Raw genomic sequence first — 18,066 nt, 5'->3', positions numbered from 1 at the left:
CCAACTCAAGGGAACATAGACGGCGGCGTTGGGCAGTCCCGGACGGCATTCTGTATTCACGCTCGTAACGGTACCTGCTGAAGACGAGACTCGCAAACCCTAGATGCCCGCTTAGTGAGGAACCATGCTTAGAAGCGAACTATAATGTACTCCAATTCCTCTTCATTCCCCTCATAGTGGCGTATTCAAAATGCGTCGTCGCTGTAATTTTGTGATCCAATCCGTGATGCTTCTCCTCGTCGTAAAGCTTTACTGTCCGCTCAGGCATAGTCCTCAAGAAGAAGACTGCGCGGCGGCGTTCTTGAGCTTCTCGTCAAAGGCCTCCATCTCGTCGTCCCACCTACCAAGAGGCGACAGGACAGGGGGCGAAATGGCACCGCTCGTAGCCTTACCAGGCAGGGCAGGGAATTCCTCAGTGCTGATGACCGGCGCCGGTGCGGGAGCCTGGGCGGCAGGAGCCTTAGCTTCCCGAGCGCCGTTCGAATCCCCCCGTTCATGATCATTCCCAAACCCGCCACGACCGCCGCGTCCACCCCGCCCCTGCCCACGACCTCTTCCACGGCCCCTACCACCTCTCCGCTCTTCACCCCCACCAGCATACCGATCACCCTGCGGCGCCTCATCCTCCCTCGAAGCAAACCGGCTCCCGGCAAGCCCCGCAGACCTCGTCCCCCTAACCCCGCCATTCGCGCCCCGGAACCCCCTCCTCTCCTCCTCAGCAGCGAGCGCCTCCTTGCCCTCGTCCCACCCGCCCTCCTTGATACTCATCGCCTTGAGCTTCCTCTCGCGGTTCTTGGCGCGCTCGTCGTCCATGCGCCGACGCTCCTCCTCGCCGCGCCGCCGCCTCTCCTCGTCGGCTTTCTTGCGCTGCCGCGCCTCCTCCATGCCGCGCGCGTAGGCCTCCGCGTGGCTGCGCTCGTCCTGCTCCGCCTGCTCGAACTTGCGCGTCTTTTCGGCGTTGAGGATGCGCATCTGTTCCATTTTGGCGGCGAGTTGGGATTCGCTTAGTTTGGTACGTGGGTTCGCGCCCGAGCCGAGGCGCGCTTCTGCGTTGAGGGCTGTGTTTGCGCCGGGAGCGGCGGCGGCGTTCTTTTCGCGGGGTGCGTGAGGTACTGCTGCCGGAGCGGGCGAGTTGCTCTTGGGAGAGGCCGCGTCGCTTGGGGCTGCGGCCGCCGGGGGAGGGGCGACAGCAGCATCATCGGCGGCAGGGGCAGTCGGTGCAACGGCGGGAGCAGGTGAGTTTTGCGCCGCGGGACCGGTGGGCGGCTTAGGCGCGGGCGTGGTCGCGGTCGCGGCCGGAGGGGGAGTCGAGACGGCGGCGGGGGCTGCCTGGCGAGGGCCGCGCGGGGCAGCAGGGGCCGGCTTGGGGTCGGCGAATCTGGAGTTTGCGAGACCACCCCTCGGCGCCGTGGGCGGTTTCTTGTTGGCCGGGGCTTGCTTTTGCGGCTTCTGCTGCTGTTGCTCTGCAGCCTTGGGCGCGACGGGCGCGGGCGCTGGTGCTGGTTTTGGTGGCTCGACTGGCGGCGTCGCGACAGCGGCGGGAGGAGGGGGTGGAGGGGCGACGACGGTTTCGACTGTCTCGATGGCCTGGGGATTGCTTACAGGCTCAAAGTCGTCAAAGAAGAGGTCGTCGTCTGTGCGGCCTCCAAATTGGTCGTCCATTGTGAAGGATATGTGTTCTGACAATTATACTAGACAAAAAGGTACGAAGGAGAGAATGTCTAGCAAGGGAAGCTAAGATATTTGGAGCAGAAGCACGAGGTTGGTTTGCGAAGGAGTTGCCCTCGAAGCTCTGGGTGTTTGGAGGGCCTGCGAACCATGTCGGATTAGGCAAGTGGGGTTGCCAAGCGCAAGTCGAGTCTGGAGGCACTGGAAGGAAATACCTTCGGCCCGCCGTATCGGAGAAAGGCAATCGAGTATCGGAGTTAGTGGGGCTGTTCCTCCACAGTGTTTGGTACATGAATGGCGGCGGCCTCTCCCCCGATCGTGAATCATCTTGGCCGCACATCACGGCGCGAAGTGATTCTCAAAACTGATAAAAGTATTTTCCTCAAGCCTTAACGTCGGTTGCCTCTAATTTCTGGATCAGCTTCACAACCAGCTCTTCATAGCTCTCCACGAATGGAATTCCATATCTCGAACAGACGACTTGAACATTGCCCCTCTTCTTATACCCTTCAGAACAAGCGACAATGACCTTTCCCTTTGAGCGAGCACAAAGTCCCAACTCGAGCAAGCTGATGTGGCCTTCTGTCTCCGATTCAAAGTAAACAACGATGATGTCGGCTCTCTCTTGCATATCCAGCTCCCAGTTAACCTGGTTGCTGAATCTCTCATCCGAAATATCCTCCTTCCAGGTGCTGTCCCAGTCCGGCCGGAAGGGGTTAAATATGACCACCGGCAGATGAGCCAGTGAGTCGGCGACATCCTTGCGCCAGTCTCTCTTGCTTGTTGTGCCTGCGAGGAAGATTGCCCTTTCGCGGATTGTCTGTTCCCTCGTCAGAGGATGGATGACCCTGCTCTTCCTTTGTGTCGCGGTGCTCATGGCAGCAACGGGCGTGTCTCGAGACAACGTCTGCAAGACTCCAGACTCTTGACTCAAGCTTGTCGATGGCTTCGTGTAAAGTGAAGGCGATCTTCCAGGATACACTTGGATTTGGTGACTCTGTCTTCTGGAAGAAGTTGGTGTGTGGGATATCTCCATCCTGCTAGTCAGCCTTAAGACGGATGACAGTCATCATGCAGCTCGGTCATTGGCCACTGCTGTAGTGGGCTCCCAAATGAAGGCAGTTTAAAGCAACGGGTATCTTGGTCTTGTTTGCCGCAATTACACAAACGCCTTTTCAGCCACGGCTTCTGCCCAGGCCGACGCCCATGTTTCTTCCTGGTCTGCTGTTGACATGACGGTTTCGCATTGCTCAACTTCCCAAGATCCCTTGCATTCCCTGAATAGTTGATCGATGGTGAAAACTTTAGGGAGCAAGGCGAAAGTTTGAGCCCCATATTCAGCTACTGCTCCACCACCCAGTCGTACTGCAATATAGCTGTGCGCACCTTAACATACCTTAGGTAAAAATGTTGGTGCAGTGATATCTCGTCCCGCCGTCTGTTCAACCAAACAATGATACACGGCTTACGGCAGACTCCTACCCGACGGATCTGCAGGTAGCTTGAGACCACGGGTGAGAAGTGAGGCCTATCGGGTTAATCCAACGGACAGCTACTTCGATAACACCCTTGCCGGCCTGTGTCCCCTTGTTTGGGCACACTTGGCCGTTCACCGGTGCTCCGTTTTCGTCGCCGGGAGCGTGGTGCCCTCCAATAGGACAGAACACAGATTGCTGGGGACCGTGGCTTCGGAAGATCACCACGCGCACCCTGGATGTGGATTGGGGGTCTGCCAGTCTGGCACATCTGGACACCAATCTTGCGGTGAGCTACGCTGCTGCCCGCTGCTGAGGCCTTCTTCCTCCATATCTCACAGGCTCACAGGGAGGTCGGCGACCATCCCGGGCTGTCTCAGCTAGGTGTCACTTGCTGAGGAGGATCATGGCTGGCTTGGATGGATGGATGCCGAAGCGGACAGACTCCACGTCCGTAAGGATTAGAAGAGAGGTCCAGGCGATAATAGTGCTTGGCACCCACCTGACGGCTCGTAGTTTGTACGAAGATGTGAAATGTGAAATCACGCAACCGATCTCGGCCCTGCGGACAGTTCTTCCTTAATGCTTAAGGTCACTCCCGGCCGCCCGGTTTTTCTTAATCTCGTTTCCTTCAACTGAATCATACCTAATCATACCTGCGTTTTTGCAGTCTCCTATATTTGCTATCACGGGCCTATGATACCATCCCCTCCAATGTTGCGTCATGAAGCGGTGAGAGAGTCAAAGCCATCAGGACTTCCGTACAAATAGAGAAAACCCCCCTCCCCACCTTTGACTTGTGGCAAGTTACCCCAGGATCGAAGCGGATTCAGCCCGTCTACGAGCTCTTATCCTCTTGTGGCGTACGGATACTCCGAGTCAGAACCGCGGACGCTACCGTTCCCATCTCGAAGAGATGGCCGTGGTCTACAAATCTGGTGAGCCCCACGCCCCGGGCGAGGACGACTGCGAAGGGTGCCGGAAGATACACCGGGATCTAGTCGAACTATCGATTGGCTCCGAGTCTTCTGAAGAGTATGAAGATGGTGAGTTGCCTCTGTCTCTTATCGTAACTTGATCAAACTTGCTGGGCTTCGAGGAAAGTTCAAAAGGGGACAAGTGTCACAAGACGTGGGCGGGATGCTTCAGAGTGACAATTCGTGTCGCATTAGTCCCTGTAGTTCCCCTGAGAAAACAGCAGTGGACCTTGTAGCTACGGGAGCTAGAGCACTTGGGCTGGCAGCAACTGCACCTAGGGACGATCCACTCAGCCCAAAATCTTGGGACGTCCACAGTGTCCACCCCTAAGGGAGAGGTCCCTTACGGGGAGATCCACGCTGCCCGGGGGAATGGTGGGCGGAGTGACTCCCTTTTTTAGCGCATTTCGTCATTCGCCATTTTCGTTGCGAGTTCGCAGCCAATTTGGCCGATTCATCTTGGGAAATGCGTCACAATCCAACGTCTGCTTCTTGCTTTCCTGTCTCAACACGCCACATAACGTTTCCCTTTCCTTCAATTTCGATCGACCCATTCCATTCTCTCTGTTGGGTCGACCGGTCGCATTCTTTCGCCTGAGCACCTCCGCTGACAAGCTGTCCCCCGTCCCTTCTCGCGCGACAGAAGACACAATGCCCTCCGCCATTGCGGCCTCCGACCTGTCCACGAACCTGAGCGACACGGACGACTGCCCCCAGGTCGCCCCCGAACTCCTTCACAACCTCAAGCACGACAGCTCCGTCCTCGCCCTCACCGTCAGCGCCGAGAACGAACGCATATACGCCGGCACCCAAGATGGCGAGATTGTCGTGTGGTCGCTGGCCACCTTCCACCAGGAGCGCATCGTCCAGGCTCACAAGCGCAGCGTGCTGAGCCTGTTCCTTACCCCCGACGGCTCCATGCTGTTCTCGAGCGCCGGAGATCCCCTCATCAACGTCTGGTGTCCCAAGACGATGAAACGCCTGTACGAGATTTACAGCACATACGACGTTGGCGACATCTTTTCCGTGGCCTACAGCGCCCAGCACGAGACGGTGTACGTTGGGGCGCAAAACACCTCGATTCAATGGGTCAGCCTCACCGACCCGAATAATCGTACCACTCACGACTCATCACAACACCCCGACCGTCGGAATCACAGGTTCTTCGACTCCCGAGCTGTAGGAGGGACAACGACGCCGCGCCGTAACGATGAGAGGTGGACATTGATCCCGCGATCTGAAAAGGTGGTGGAAATTCATCCGGGGGCTGTGCAAATGTTTGCCCACTACGGCTATGTCTACTCGATGCTCATGGCCAAGGGCCCTACCGTTCTAGTGGAACCTGAAGAGGAGGTGCTCATCTCGGGCGGCGGAGACGGCACCATCAAGTTGTGGAAGCTTGGTGCTGAGGGAGACGATCAGGCGGCCGATAACGACCGCGAACCTGGCCTTCAAGAGCTTATGTCGCTCGGCACCGACGATGCGGAGTCGGTCATGTCTCTTGCGATTGACGGCTCTTTCTTGTATGCTGGGAAGCTGCAAGGAGTCATTGAACTGTGGGACCTCGATACAAAATCCAAGCTGCGAGTGATCAAGGGGCATAGGGGCGATGTCATGACACTGCAAATGGGTTGGGGCTATCTCCTCAGCGCCTCTCGCTCTGGTTCTGCGAGTGTAAGGTCTTTGGTTTCCTCATTTCGTTCATCGCTAATAACCCTTAGAAACACACCACTGCCCACTACGGCCAGTACCAAGACAAGCAGGTGGCGAATATTAGCCAGAAGTACCAATGCGTGGCGCGCTGGAAGGCTCACGAGGGCAAGATTCTCTCGTCAGCAGTGACAACATACAACAACAGACAGTACTACATCACCGGCGGCAACGACGATGATGTTGCCATCTGGAACATTGACTGTTCGTCTTACGAGGACCAACAAAAGGAGGTAGAGGAAGCCAACGACGTGATGATTAAAACACTAGGGGAGTTCGTGTCCTACCGGACAGTATCGTCACGCCCAGAATTCGCAGAGGACTGCCGAAGAGGTGCAACGTTCCTTGGGTCCTTGTTCAAGAGGCTTGGCGGCCATGTCGAGATGCTGAGCACCGAGAGCAGCCCCCACAACCCCGTTGTTCTTGCCAAGTTTGATGGTGTTTTGGAGCCGGCTGAGAAGCGGAAGAAGATCCTGTTCTACGGCCACTACGATGTCGTCCCGGCAGATACCAAGAAGGGCAAGTGGGAGACTGACCCATTCCAAATGAAGGGCGTCAATGGATACCTCTACGGCAGAGGCGTTAGTGACAATAAGGGCCCGATCATGGCTGCGTTGTTCGCTGTGACAGACTTGCTGCAAGCTAAGAAACTTGCCAACGACGTCATCTTCCTGATCGAGGGAGAGGAAGAATCGGCTTCTCGCGGATTCAGGGAGATTGTTCGCAAGAACAAGGACCTCATCGGCGACGTCGACTACATCCTGCTTGCCAACAGTTACTGGCTCGACGATGAGGTCCCCTGCCTGACCTACGGCCTGCGTGGCGTTTTGCACGCCACTGTTTGCGTCGACTCACATCTGCCTGACCAGCATTCTGGTGTAGACGGCTCCTACATGAACGACGAGCCCCTGTCAGATCTAACCTCCACCCTGTCAAAGCTGAAGGGGCCCGGTAACAAGGTGCTCATCCCCGGCTTCTACGACGATATCCTTCCCGTCACAGCCGAGGAGGAGACGCGCTACGACGACATTGCAGCCACGCTCATGCGCCAGAACCCAGAAAAGGGGCCCGCCGACAAGCTCAAGGCCGCACTGATGGCGCGCTGGAGAGAACCCAACTTGACGATCCATCGATACAAGGTATCAGGACCAGACGGCAGCCTGGTCAGCAGCCACGCGAGTGCTAACATCAGCTTGCGTCTGGTGCCGGGCCAGGAGGTCAACGACGTCATTGCCTCGCTGGGCTCGTACCTCGAGAGCGAGTTCGCGCAGCTCGAGTCCAAAAACTCGCTGACCATCAAGATTGATAATAAGGCCGAGCCGTGGCTGGGCGATCCCACAAACGCCATTTTCCAGACGCTCGAGGAGGCTATTATGCAGTCGTGGTCGTCCGTGTTTGCGGGTGAAGGTACAGGGGTGGAGTCCGCGGAGACAGCGGACACGAATACGCAGAAGCCCAAGAAGCCTCTGTACATTCGTGAAGGCGGCTCTATTCCCGCCATCCGCTTCCTCGAGAAGGAGTTCGGCGCCCCGGCCGCGCACCTCCCTTGCGGACAGTCGTCGGATTCCGCCCACTTGGACAATGAAAGGTTGAGGGTTCTGAACCTCCTCAGGAGCCGGGAAATCATTGGGTCCGTGTTTGCTCGTTTGTAGATTGCGAGACATTCCGGGCGCTATCTACAATATTATTCGGGAGGCGTTTTGGGTACTGGGCAGCGGCATGTCCAAGGGCACATTGTACAAATAAACAGAAAAGTAGAGGGATACCCCAAAAATCAAAGCATTTCTAGTCATTGCATTGTTCACCAGTATGTCATTAGTAAAAGTATCTCCGTCGGTCATGTGCAGGACCTGACTCGTTTATAACATGGGAAAAGATGACACTTTCAACCCCTCCGTTGACGTGATCCGACCATCGGCAAGCAGGAGCCGAGCGTCGGCCGTTGGGGCTTCCCCATTCGGCACGCCGGTTCGGACAGTTCTTATCTTATCATTCACGACGACTCTCTCCCACCTCACGTCTCACATGAGAGGGCACTTTGAATTCGCATCATAAAACATCTCATACGGAATACTTGCAAGAGATCAATTCTCGGAAGCTTACTGGGTGTACACCGTCGGGCTTTGGAATCGAGAAGATAGACAAAGGACAAGACAGTGAGAAAGGAAGATGGAGTACAAGCGTCAGTCTCCGGCCGCCGTGAAGGTGAAGCCGCGCCTCATCATCCACGGCGGCGCGGGTAACATCAAGCCGTCGAATCTGCAGCCGCCAGAGTATGCGGAGTACCGCCACGCCTTGCTGACGATTGTAAGTTCAAACATCGCAAGCTCTCCCTTGCTTCTAGTTTGAGAATCCCATAGAGACCCTCTCACACCTCTCATCAACAACACTTCAACTCCTCCATACATGGTACTCACACAACAACACAGGTCAGCAAGACAAACGCCTACCAAAACACTCCCTCCCCCACGGGCACATCCACCAGCGCCCTCCCCACAGCCCTAGAAACAGCAACCCACGCCGTCACCCTGCTAGAGAACAACCCCCTCTTCAACAGCGGCCACGGCGCAGTCTTCACCCGCGACGGCATCAACGAGCTCGAGGCCTCCGTCATGGTCTCCCGCGGCTTCGCGAAGCGCGGTGTCGGCGTCACGGGGCTGAGGCACGTCCGGAACCCGATTTTGTTGGCAAAAGCGATTTTGGAGCACGGGGATGAGGATTTGGGGGGCAACCCTGAGAGTAGTCATCCTTCTTCATCCTCTGATATTCATGCTGCTGCTGCTGCTGCCGCCAGCATCGACGCTCCCTCGGCACAAGGCCACACACTACTCCACGGCCCAACAGCCGAGACCCTCGCGAAAAGGTACGGGCTGGACTTGGTATCTACGGACTACTTCTTCACCCAGCGGCGGTGGGACGAACACATCCGCGCCCTCGAACGGGAGAGGGCAGGCCAGGGCTCGAGCACGTACAGCACGACAGAGTTCCTCCCGCAAGGCACCGTCGGCGCCGTAGCCCTAGACGAACATGGGGTCGTCTGCGCCGCAACGAGCACAGGCGGGCTGACGAATAAGTTGACGGGTCGGATCGGGGATACGCCTGTCGTCGGGGCCGGGTTCTGGACCGAGGAGTGGGTTGAGGAGGGGGATCCGACGGGGGCGTTTGCGCGTGCTGGTGGTGCTGGGGACGGGTTCCTTGTGCTGAGTGAGAGTCTGAAGGGGCTGATGGCGGATTGTCTCCCCTCGCTGAGAACCTACTCCCCCGTACCTGGCGGCATGGCTAGTCTGCGCAAGGGTGTCAAGACGACGAGGGCGATTGCGGCCTCCGGGACGGGTAACGGGGACTCGTTCATGCGCGTCGCCGCAGGTCGGACCGTCGGCGCCGTGGCGAGGTGGAAGCCTCTTTCCGGGGCTGACGCCGTGTCGTTTGTTTCTGGTCCGGGCGGGGAGTTGCAGAGTAGTGCGGGTCCGCGGTGGAAGGTCACCGGCGAGGGTGAGGGCGGTATTATCGGGATCGAGGTTGCGGTCACGAGGGACGAGGGGGGGGAAGTGGTGGGTGTAAGGTCGGAGATTCTGCAGGATTTCAACTGTAATGGGATGTACAGGGCTTGGATCGCCGATGATGGCAAGGCGTATGCGAAGATTTATCGGGATGGTGTTGAGGGGGTTGATGTGAGGGAGTATTCTGAGAAGTGGTGAGCCCCAAACCGGATACGACATTTCCAGATTGGAAATGTTCTAGAGTCAGTCGAGGAGATTCAAGATACGGAATAGAACCAAGATTTTGAGAAGAAATCAGCGAGTTGATGGTACAATTATGAACACCTCTATCCCACACAGGCTCAGTACTCGTGTCAAAAAAGGGAGAAGAGAGACTGCCTCTCTCCTCGAATCCAAAACCCCAGCCATATCGAGAACAAATGCAGGTTTTGCCCCTGACCATGCTGCCTAGTCGGAAGCCGCCTCTCGTCTTTGGTGAGTTGGAACCCCCCCTCTAAGATCATAATGGCTGTCCACCCCTCATCTCCAGTCCAGTCTCCGGCGACTGGTGCAGACTTTTTGCCCCTATTCTACATATAACGCCACCCTCTCCGATGTTGCGATTTTTTCAATGAATTACAAAAACAGGATCAAATTGCTTCGCTCCCTGGTGATGTGGAAAACAAATTGTCGAGCCCTCGTCAATATGACGAATAACAGACTTCGAGCGTTGAGGAGTAGAGAGGGGTCCGAGTTATTCTTTTCGTCGGCAAGGCGGTAGCCTCGATCACAAGCCGTTCTACGGTAAAATGGATGCTTCGTGAAGGATCGATCGTTTATGCAAGAGCTCTCTCGTCGGAAGGAGGAGGCGCCGGCATCTATCACGGGAATTGTCAGCTTCGTTTCGCCGGTCGAGCGCCTGCGACCGTTTCAACTCACCTCCAGCTTTGTGCTACCCGCGAACATCTTCTGGAAACCGATACCGACACCCTCGATAACGGCAAGAAGCAGCGCGCAACCAATGGCACCGTTTCGGGCGGCCTAATAAGTCAAGTTAGCGACATGTAGGAATCGGCCGTATGTGCAAGTTGGCTAACCTTGTATCCTCCACGGATGGCTAGCGCACCACCTGTGAGGAAACCAGCGGCGATACTGTTCCAAGGATCCTCCTTGTGTCCACGAAGACCTGAACATAGAATGTTAGTGCCCAAGACATAGATCGCGCCATAAGATGCAAAGGAACATTGCTAGCCCTGCGAGCGCTGGCGTTTCGAGGTGATAGCTCAGGCTAATGCGCCATGTTGCAACACCATCTTCGCCAGTACGCCAAGCGATTTCCCCTCGTATCTTAGAGCTTTACGGAGTTTGAGGAGATGGTTCATACTTTTTACGGAGCAGTCGAATGTTCTGTTTTTCATCAAGTCAGTCAGTAAGTTACTCGAAATCTCCAGGAGGGTTTGTAACGGTGTGGCATTCGGGATCGAGATTTCGAGTCTCGGCATAGGAGTCCACTCACGAGAAAAGACCTCCCCAAACTAGAGAATACCGTGTCAGCGTTTTCTACGAGATCAAAAGTCTCCCGAAGAGTCGTATGCTTACCTCCAAAGTTTCCTCCCAGTACGGGAGCGCGCATCTTGATGGCTGAGATGGCACCAATTCTTCTTTCACCTGATGCGCTGTTAATCATCACCGCCATCTCCGAGATCGCGCAGAGGGGTGTCATTACCATAGGGCGAGTTACGGTAGCCCTTGATACCGTGCCATACCGTTCCACCGATAGCTAGGCATGTGTCAGAATGCAAGTTTCGGGGCGAGGTTGATCGACTCGGGAGCTTGAGGTTCGAAATGGAGTTGTATTCGAGATTCGAGGAGTGCATCGATGTTCGTGATCGCAAATGGCTAGATTACTCACCTCCCATAGCAAAAGCACCGCCAAAGTCTACAGGATCATTAGTCTTCTGCTCCCAGGGGGTGATGATGGTCGGCTGAGGACGTTACCATTGAGGATGACCCAGGGGCAGGGATCGCGGGTGTGGTCCATTGTGAAAAGTTTGATGTGCGGTCGAGAGGTCGTATGATGGTTGGCGTGAAGCGTGGAGCTTTGAGACGCGACGGTTCGACGTGGGTTCGCTGGGTGATGGTCGACGTGGGTGGTGAAAAACCAGGTTCGAGATGCGATTTTGGTGATGCTTGGGTGGCTACGGCGGGTCAGGATGCGACGGGTGTCGTGAATGATTTCTCCGACGGCGGACTTTTTCGTCTGATTTGTTATCTTATCGCATGTCGCCTTCTCCGATTGGCCAGTGGGGTCAGAGGTCTCCACTGTCGGCGTTATCTCGTCATTGGCCCAATTCGGAGATGTACCTCCCGTCTTACCTGACAGCAGGAAGTGAGAGTCACCTAAAGTGACTAATTGAACGTGATATCTCGTGCGAAGAGATAAAATGGTGAACTGAGTTATCTGCAACTCAATCTTGTATGTTTTCATCAATCCTGTGTCATGCGTCAACAATTCGAACCAATCTCATCTCGTAAAGGCTGCACTCTCGCGAGAGCCAATGCGGAACATGTACCTCACATTCAATCAATGACCAGAGCAGCGTACTCCAAGTACATCGACCGCATCGGCAAAGAACCAGCACCCATGAAAGCCGACTACCACGAGCTCATCAAGACGCAGCTGGTCTACATACTTCACGATGATGAGAATGACACAGTAGTAGGCGCCATTCTACTTCGCCTTGATCCTTCAGCGAGTGCACTGCACATCAACAACCTTGTCGTAGCCCCAGAGGCTCAAGGCCGCGGATACGGTCGAGTCTTGATGAAATGCGCCGAGGATGTGGCGAGAGATTCGCAATGCATATCTCTCCAACTCTACACCAATGTCAAAATGTATGAAAATCTCATTCTGTATCCCAAGATGGGGTTCGTCGAGACAGAGAGGAGGACGGAGGATGGGTACGAGAGGGTGTACTTTCGTAGGGAGCTTGATGTTGCATAGACTCCACCGCAATCTGTCTTGTTCACACTCATTGAATGAGGAAGGGCCCACGAGCGCAACATCAGGAAGGAAATAGCCGCCGTAGACTCGGCTATATCTCATTTCAGGATATTTAGAGTAGGAAAACAATTCGACAATGCAGGCACGGCTTCAGTCTGCGGTTGTAAGATACCAGCTGAACCCTCATGCTGGAGGCCTTCAGTGAGCTAAACTCGATTGACACACTGGGAACTGAGACAGCCCAACCAATGAGAATCCACACTGAGCTTCCGTTCCGTAAGCGGAACAACTCATGTGGCGCACGTCATGCTACCTTGACGCACTCATCTCATCACTGTACAGTACAGATAATCCAACTTCATCTCAGTGAAAGCGACGACAGCTTCTCTATATCTTAAAAACTTGGATCCCTTCGATTCCTTCAATCGAAGTCTGCAAAGTCATTGGCCCGTCCCACTTTTTCTACTTAGTTACGCCAGTGCCATCACATCATTCGGGCCATCATGGCCTCCCAAGATAAGCACGACGACACAGGCTCTGATACAGCTTCAGAGTTCCACACCCCAATCTTGACGCCTGCAACAACATCCGTAGCAGGCGAAGATGTCGAGGACGATCATGTAAGCGACATACCGTGGCCCGGCAAGCACTTCTACATCATCGAAAAGGAGACCGGCAAAGCCATCACACTCGTTGATGACAGGCCAGTTCTCATGGACCTCCAAGGCGTCCGCGATCCCGCCACCATGTGGTATTGCGTCGAGAAGCAAGGGTATTTCGGGTTCTTAAACAAAAGCTGGGGGAAGTTCATTGGTCATGACAGCAAGAGCGACGTGGGTGCGTGGGCCGGGGAGATGAGGGAGTGGGAGTCGTGGATTCCTAGGCAGCATCCCGATGGGGGCTACCAGTTGCTGTCGCCGTATTGGACGCATACTATGATGCAGCTTTGTGTATGTCCTGACAGGATCAATCTGTGTAGGCGGTCTCATGGGCCAACGTTGTGGGAGTTCATGCAGGTTCCATGGTAGGTCTGGCTTACGCATGGACGGGAGTCGCAGGTCTTGTTGCCGGTGATTTAGCGACTGTGGGCAAGTCGGAGGCGTTGAAGATTTCGATTAATAGGACGGATCCGTGACTGAATGTCATAACTCGACGTATTGCAGAACAATAAACAATACTGGGAACTTAGCTGAGCTGTTTCCTCTCACCTGCTTGAGGTGCAGCAGCACGTTGGATGGCAATGCCAGCAATAACACGGTCGCTGTCTCAATGGCCAAATGAGGTGAACCAGCTTCATATGCCTCTCATACCAAGGCCATCTCTTGCGATGTTTGGCATGAGTCTCTGGACATCCCAGCCTAACATGGACTTCCCGTCCATTGTGAGAGTCACCAATGATCAGAAAAATCAGTAGAGCAAACGTCAGTGCATGTACGGAATGCTGCTTCTTCTGACGAACTTTGAGTGTGTATATCGTACTCGGGTCAGGACTCGCGACCTCAAACGTTGGAGAGCAAAACATATGTGATCATGGGAGAATTATTCATTGTCTATTACATCATTATGATATTGCGTCCTAAAAACCAAAGTCATGGCCATCTTCATAGCATCACCTGTGGAGGTCTATTCGTGCCACGTCCATATATACATGTATCTTCATACGCTTTACAACAAGGCGGCGCCGATAGCAACACCAGCCACCAATCCAAACAGCTCGCGAGACGCGCCGGTAGGAACAGCGGCGTTAGGGCTGTTGGTAGTAGCAGCAGTAGTCGCAGCAGAACCAACAGCCCGCGTGCTACGAGCAGACTGGCTTCCGGATACCGACCCAGCACTCGTTGTCAGGGTAGTCATGGTAGCATTGCTGAAGCCGCTCGAAGTAACAACAACAGCCGTCGCAGACGCAGCCGTCTCGCTCTCAACAGCGGCAGAGTCCGTCGACGTGGTCACGGTGGCGACAGAAGCGCTGTCAGAGGCACTGGCGGTAGTCTCCGGGGCGGCAGTGGTGGTGACGGCTGCCACAGTCGTCGAGACCACGGGCGCGGCGCTGGTCTGCAGGGGCAGGAAGGAGGGCGAGTAGGTCTCGGTGCCCTCGTAGGAAGGGCAGCCGGGAACGGTGGTCTTGGGAGGGGCGCGGCCGCCGCCGCAGTCGAGGGCGGCGCAGATCTCGCCGGTGCCGGGGACGAACCAGACGCGGGTTGCGTAGGGTGTGCCGCCCTGGGTGGGTGTGACGACGGAGTCTGAGGAGACGCAGCCGGCGAGGTCGGTCTTTGCCAGGACAGCGGTGGCCATGATGGCGAAGGAGGTGATGTATCTGAGAGACATTTTTGCTGTGGGTTTTGATTTGGTGTTATTTGGTTTGATGTTGTCGGGTATTAAGGCGGTATAATAGCTCCGGTAGCGATGTAAGAGCAGTGCAAACGATTGTGTTGATTATGAACGAATGGAATGACCCGAGGGCGAGTGAAGGCTTCGAAGTCGATGACCGTTATCAGGATGAAGAGAGAGAGAGAGAGAGAGAAGAAAATCAAAACACGCCTCGTCGTCGAAAGATCTCTCCCTCACAGACTTTTGTATGTCCAGACAATTCCAAGTTCCCAACAACGGCTGCCTTAACCCCGGGTCTAAACAACGCCCCTGGACGGAGCTAAGCGGGGTCTGAGACGGGAATCTTGCGCCACTTCATCTCGGAAGCCGCCCTAGCGGTCATTAAGGCCATCCTACAAACGCCCGATCCCAACGGCTCCGCGATCCTGTGGCTGTTTGGTATGTCTCATAGATGGCCCATTTTGAGATGCCGTTGCAGCCGTTCCGGTCAGATTTTTTCTTGTCGCAGATCCATCCATCGTTCTATGAGGGAAAGCCTTTTTTCTTTCTTGTTCCGTGGATGAAAACGTACCTCAACACACTAAGACGCGCCAAAAATAATCCTCCAGTCGTGAAAACTGCACCGCCCCTTTGACGGTAGTCCACCGGTCTCGAACGGGCGAATACGGCGCGGACCACCGCGCCGGGATCTCAATCCTTGCATTGCTCATGTTTTCCCCCCCTCCAATGGGACTTTGGGTCTCCTCGATCCTATTTGCTGGGGCTTCGTATGCTAATTCCTTGCTGCAGGTACCGGTAATACGAAAAGCAAGCGTAGTGGCGTGAGTGGCCCAAAGTCCCAACAGCTGTTTGTTTTGCGAATTAAATTTCATTATGCGTAAATCGCTGAGTGAGAATCCCTGCCATACCTACCTTGACTTTCAAAGTCTAGACACCAGAATAGCCGTTCAACAGGGACGTTCTTGATAGCCGGCCAAGGGAATGACGACATGACACCTCAGGCCCCTTGCGAGTACGTGTACTAAGGTAAGTCAGGGCTCGAGTCCTCCTCGGAACAATGAAACTTGGTTGTGGGCTCGACATCGAGGCGCTACAAGACTGGTCGCGTACGTTTCTAGCTATCGATCAAGTCTCTGCATATGAATTCGCTGCACGCATGTTTGTCTGATCAACAAGGGAGAGGTCAATGCTCAACCGCTAAAGCCCTTCGGAAGCGTGTTACCCAAAGTGCTTACGAAAACAGCAAAGTCGGAACAAATGGACTTGAGCCTCTACCCTGTCGAGGCTGTATGGGTCCGCTTTCGTTTGTCGGAATTTCGGCATATTCTTCTCGGTAGTTCGAGTCTTGAGTTGCTCCATGATTACTCCGATTTTCGAAATATCTCAAAGAGTGTTGGATCAATTGCAGGGGCTACATGAACAAATGAACGAATCATATGCAGATCCAAAGAAGGACTGGAACTATATTGGAATAGAACGTAAGATATCTGTCGGGCGAACCACTTCAAGTTGTGGCAGAGCTTTCATTCGCTCCTAGGTAAAGGGTACACCGATATCATGGGTGAGAGAAATGTTTGAGCATATCAGCAGGAGAAAAAGGTCACGAAGATGGAAAGCATTCTGTTCAGAACTTCCGACAAGTCGTCAAAGCATACGCTCAGGTAAATGACAGTCAAGATTGTAAGAGCAGGTGTAGTTGTGTTGAGCTGGGAGATGCCAAACGGCTTAAAGGTATCTACTTTACCCGAAACTCTGTATCTACCCAGTTATGGTCTCAAATGACACTACATGACGGCGGGTGCAGATGAAGCATGAAGCCTTTGATGACTCTAAGTTGGAGGTTTTCGAGTCTCTTTGTCTGATTCTTCGATTTCGGTTCTCTCATTGCTGGACTTCGATAATTCGTACAAGAGCCAAGTTTTCGAACACGTCCCGGATTGGAAAGTCGAACCGAATCCTTATTCCACCAAAGGATTTGTCCGATGTCGACCTGACACTTGATTGTTCTCGTCAAGTCCGAAGCCAGTATGGCTGTTTCTTAGAAATATTCATGTTCTAGGCGACTCGACCAAGTACTCTTTGAACGCAAGCGGTTACGCTGCCTCGCGAGTCCTTTCATATGAACACTCAATAGGCAACACCAGCTGTTGAGTCACTTGCCTATATATCTTACTGGTTCTCGTAATAAACACGCCTTCGATTCCCAATCTCCAACGGTACTTGATAAGTCACAGTTCGAGTTTGATCATCTCGCCAAGATTGACAGCGTCCTGATCGTCAAATCTATCAAGACAACTACTCATCAACGTCGAGTTATCTCAAGCACCCAAATTGCACCAAGCAGCCAAAATGTGTCAAAAAGTCGAGATTCTGATCGTTTGTTGCGAGCAAAACTGCTCAAACGTCTACAACAACGGCCTCCGAAAGCCTCAGATGCGTCTCATTCCCCACCCCGAAACAGCATTCGTCCTTTGCGGCCAGGCTCTTGACCTCGGCTACGTCAGCGACCGCTTTTTCATGGACCTCCCCGTCATGTCCTCCGTCCCCAGAAACTGCCCCGACCTGCTCGAGAACTACAATTTCCAGCTCGTCCTCTCGCAGGTCGCTTCGAAGCACATCATGGAGCTGGAGACCAACTCGCGCATTCAGTGCAAGACCTGCTCCGGCACGGGAAAGCCCGTGATAGTGTCAAAGTCGGGCAAGAAGTCTTCTTTTCAGTCGACGGCACCGTCTTGCAACGCCCATGTTGAGGCTAAGTGGACGTGTTGTGCCGAGGGCAAGTGTAATCCTCGACAGGAGTGTGAGAGTCATGCTTCTGCCCTTCTGTGTCGGGACTCTGATTGGGCCAAGGAAGGTGAAAGTTGCATCATGAGAGGCGATGGTGATTTTGATCTCGATGTGGAGAAGATTGCTTAGAAGTTGGCCGGTATTGATCAAAGGTAGTCTATGAATAGTGAAGCGTTTATTAACTTGTGATAAGTTGGCTTGGCATGACATAGATGTTGGTGGGCAAGTGATGCAGATTGGAACGGAATTCTATATGCGCCTGAGTCGACTCATCATCAAAACTTGGCCCTGTTCAAGAATTAGCAGTGAAAGGTGACGAGCAGAAGCTGAATTGTGGCATGATGTTATATGTATCGATATGAAGACCTCGCTTGAGCGTCCACAAAGTGTTCTGGTCTTTGCTCAAGCAATGAAAGTTATTCGCTGTACTGTATGGTCTCTACAACCTAGGTGCAGCGGTTCAGGCATGACTCAAGTTGTTAATCATCTCTAAAGCTCATGGACGTATGCCGTTGCTCCAGAATGCATCGAGCCCTACATTGCGCCATACAGTGGACCAAGCACGCCATGTGGTTGTCCCAACCCAGAGGATAAGCTTATTTTTGACCTTGCATGGCTTGTTCTGGAACACTTATATG

General features: G+C 54.2%; 10 protein-coding genes across 10 annotated transcripts; 5 read left to right on the top strand and 5 right to left on the bottom strand.

Annotated features, from left to right (window-relative positions):
* Window positions 1-273: 273 nt before the first annotated feature.
* Window positions 274-1,662, bottom strand: CPAR01_06720 (uncharacterized protein; the record flags this gene model as incomplete). Its single annotated transcript, XM_060490991.1, has 1 exon — window positions 274-1,662. One exon carries the CDS (start codon window positions 1,660-1,662, stop codon window positions 274-276), a length of 1,389 nt encoding a protein of 462 aa, XP_060349865.1.
* A 388-nt stretch (window positions 1,663-2,050) lies between these two features.
* On the bottom strand, window positions 2,051-2,545 carry CPAR01_06719 (uncharacterized protein; the record flags this gene model as incomplete). Its single annotated transcript, XM_060490990.1, has 1 exon — window positions 2,051-2,545. One exon carries the CDS (start codon window positions 2,543-2,545, stop codon window positions 2,051-2,053), a length of 495 nt encoding a protein of 164 aa, XP_060349864.1.
* Window positions 2,546-3,204: 659 nt separating this feature from the next.
* On the bottom strand, window positions 3,205-3,414 carry CPAR01_06718 (uncharacterized protein; the record flags this gene model as incomplete). The annotated part of the gene is made up of 1 exon (XM_060490989.1): window positions 3,205-3,414. The coding sequence occupies one exon, from the start codon at window positions 3,412-3,414 to the stop codon at window positions 3,205-3,207; it is 210 nt and encodes a 69-aa protein (XP_060349863.1).
* A 1,357-nt stretch (window positions 3,415-4,771) lies between these two features.
* CPAR01_06717 (WD repeat domain-containing protein) lies at window positions 4,772-7,482 on the top strand (the record flags this gene model as incomplete). Its single annotated transcript, XM_060490988.1, has 2 exons — window positions 4,772-5,794; window positions 5,842-7,482. 2 exons carry the CDS (start codon window positions 4,772-4,774, stop codon window positions 7,480-7,482), a joined length of 2,664 nt encoding a protein of 887 aa, XP_060349862.1.
* A 517-nt stretch (window positions 7,483-7,999) lies between these two features.
* On the top strand, window positions 8,000-9,528 carry CPAR01_06716 (asparaginase; the record flags this gene model as incomplete). Its single annotated transcript, XM_060490987.1, has 2 exons — window positions 8,000-8,137; window positions 8,260-9,528. The coding sequence occupies 2 exons, from the start codon at window positions 8,000-8,002 to the stop codon at window positions 9,526-9,528; spliced, it is 1,407 nt and encodes a 468-aa protein (XP_060349861.1).
* A 617-nt stretch (window positions 9,529-10,145) lies between these two features.
* Window positions 10,146-11,350, bottom strand: CPAR01_06715 (uncharacterized protein; the record flags this gene model as incomplete). The annotated part of the gene is made up of 9 exons (XM_060490986.1): window positions 10,146-10,187; window positions 10,249-10,350; window positions 10,407-10,495; window positions 10,694-10,716; window positions 10,826-10,844; window positions 10,909-10,977; window positions 11,036-11,089; window positions 11,222-11,248; window positions 11,308-11,350. The coding sequence occupies 9 exons, from the start codon at window positions 11,348-11,350 to the stop codon at window positions 10,146-10,148; spliced, it is 468 nt and encodes a 155-aa protein (XP_060349860.1).
* A 459-nt stretch (window positions 11,351-11,809) lies between these two features.
* On the top strand, window positions 11,810-12,313 carry CPAR01_06714 (acetyltransferase; the record flags this gene model as incomplete). The annotated part of the gene is made up of 1 exon (XM_060490985.1): window positions 11,810-12,313. One exon carries the CDS (start codon window positions 11,810-11,812, stop codon window positions 12,311-12,313), a length of 504 nt encoding a protein of 167 aa, XP_060349859.1.
* Window positions 12,314-12,816: 503 nt separating this feature from the next.
* Window positions 12,817-13,341, top strand: CPAR01_06713 (uncharacterized protein; the record flags this gene model as incomplete). Its single annotated transcript, XM_060490984.1, has 1 exon — window positions 12,817-13,341. The coding sequence occupies one exon, from the start codon at window positions 12,817-12,819 to the stop codon at window positions 13,339-13,341; it is 525 nt and encodes a 174-aa protein (XP_060349858.1).
* A 637-nt stretch (window positions 13,342-13,978) lies between these two features.
* CPAR01_06712 (uncharacterized protein) lies at window positions 13,979-14,638 on the bottom strand (the record flags this gene model as incomplete). The annotated part of the gene is made up of 1 exon (XM_060490983.1): window positions 13,979-14,638. One exon carries the CDS (start codon window positions 14,636-14,638, stop codon window positions 13,979-13,981), a length of 660 nt encoding a protein of 219 aa, XP_060349857.1.
* Window positions 14,639-16,990: 2,352 nt separating this feature from the next.
* On the top strand, window positions 16,991-17,557 carry CPAR01_06711 (uncharacterized protein; the record flags this gene model as incomplete). The annotated part of the gene is made up of 1 exon (XM_060490982.1): window positions 16,991-17,557. One exon carries the CDS (start codon window positions 16,991-16,993, stop codon window positions 17,555-17,557), a length of 567 nt encoding a protein of 188 aa, XP_060349856.1.
* Between the last annotated feature and the right edge of the window lie 509 nt (window positions 17,558-18,066).

This window comes from Colletotrichum paranaense (assembly GCF_030867605.1).
Source record: "Colletotrichum paranaense strain IMI 384185 chromosome Unknown Scaffold_5.1, whole genome shotgun sequence".
In the NCBI taxonomy this organism is placed as follows: Eukaryota; Fungi; Ascomycota; class Sordariomycetes; order Glomerellales; family Glomerellaceae; genus Colletotrichum; species Colletotrichum paranaense.
This window is presented reverse-complemented; position numbering and strand designations above follow the sequence as displayed.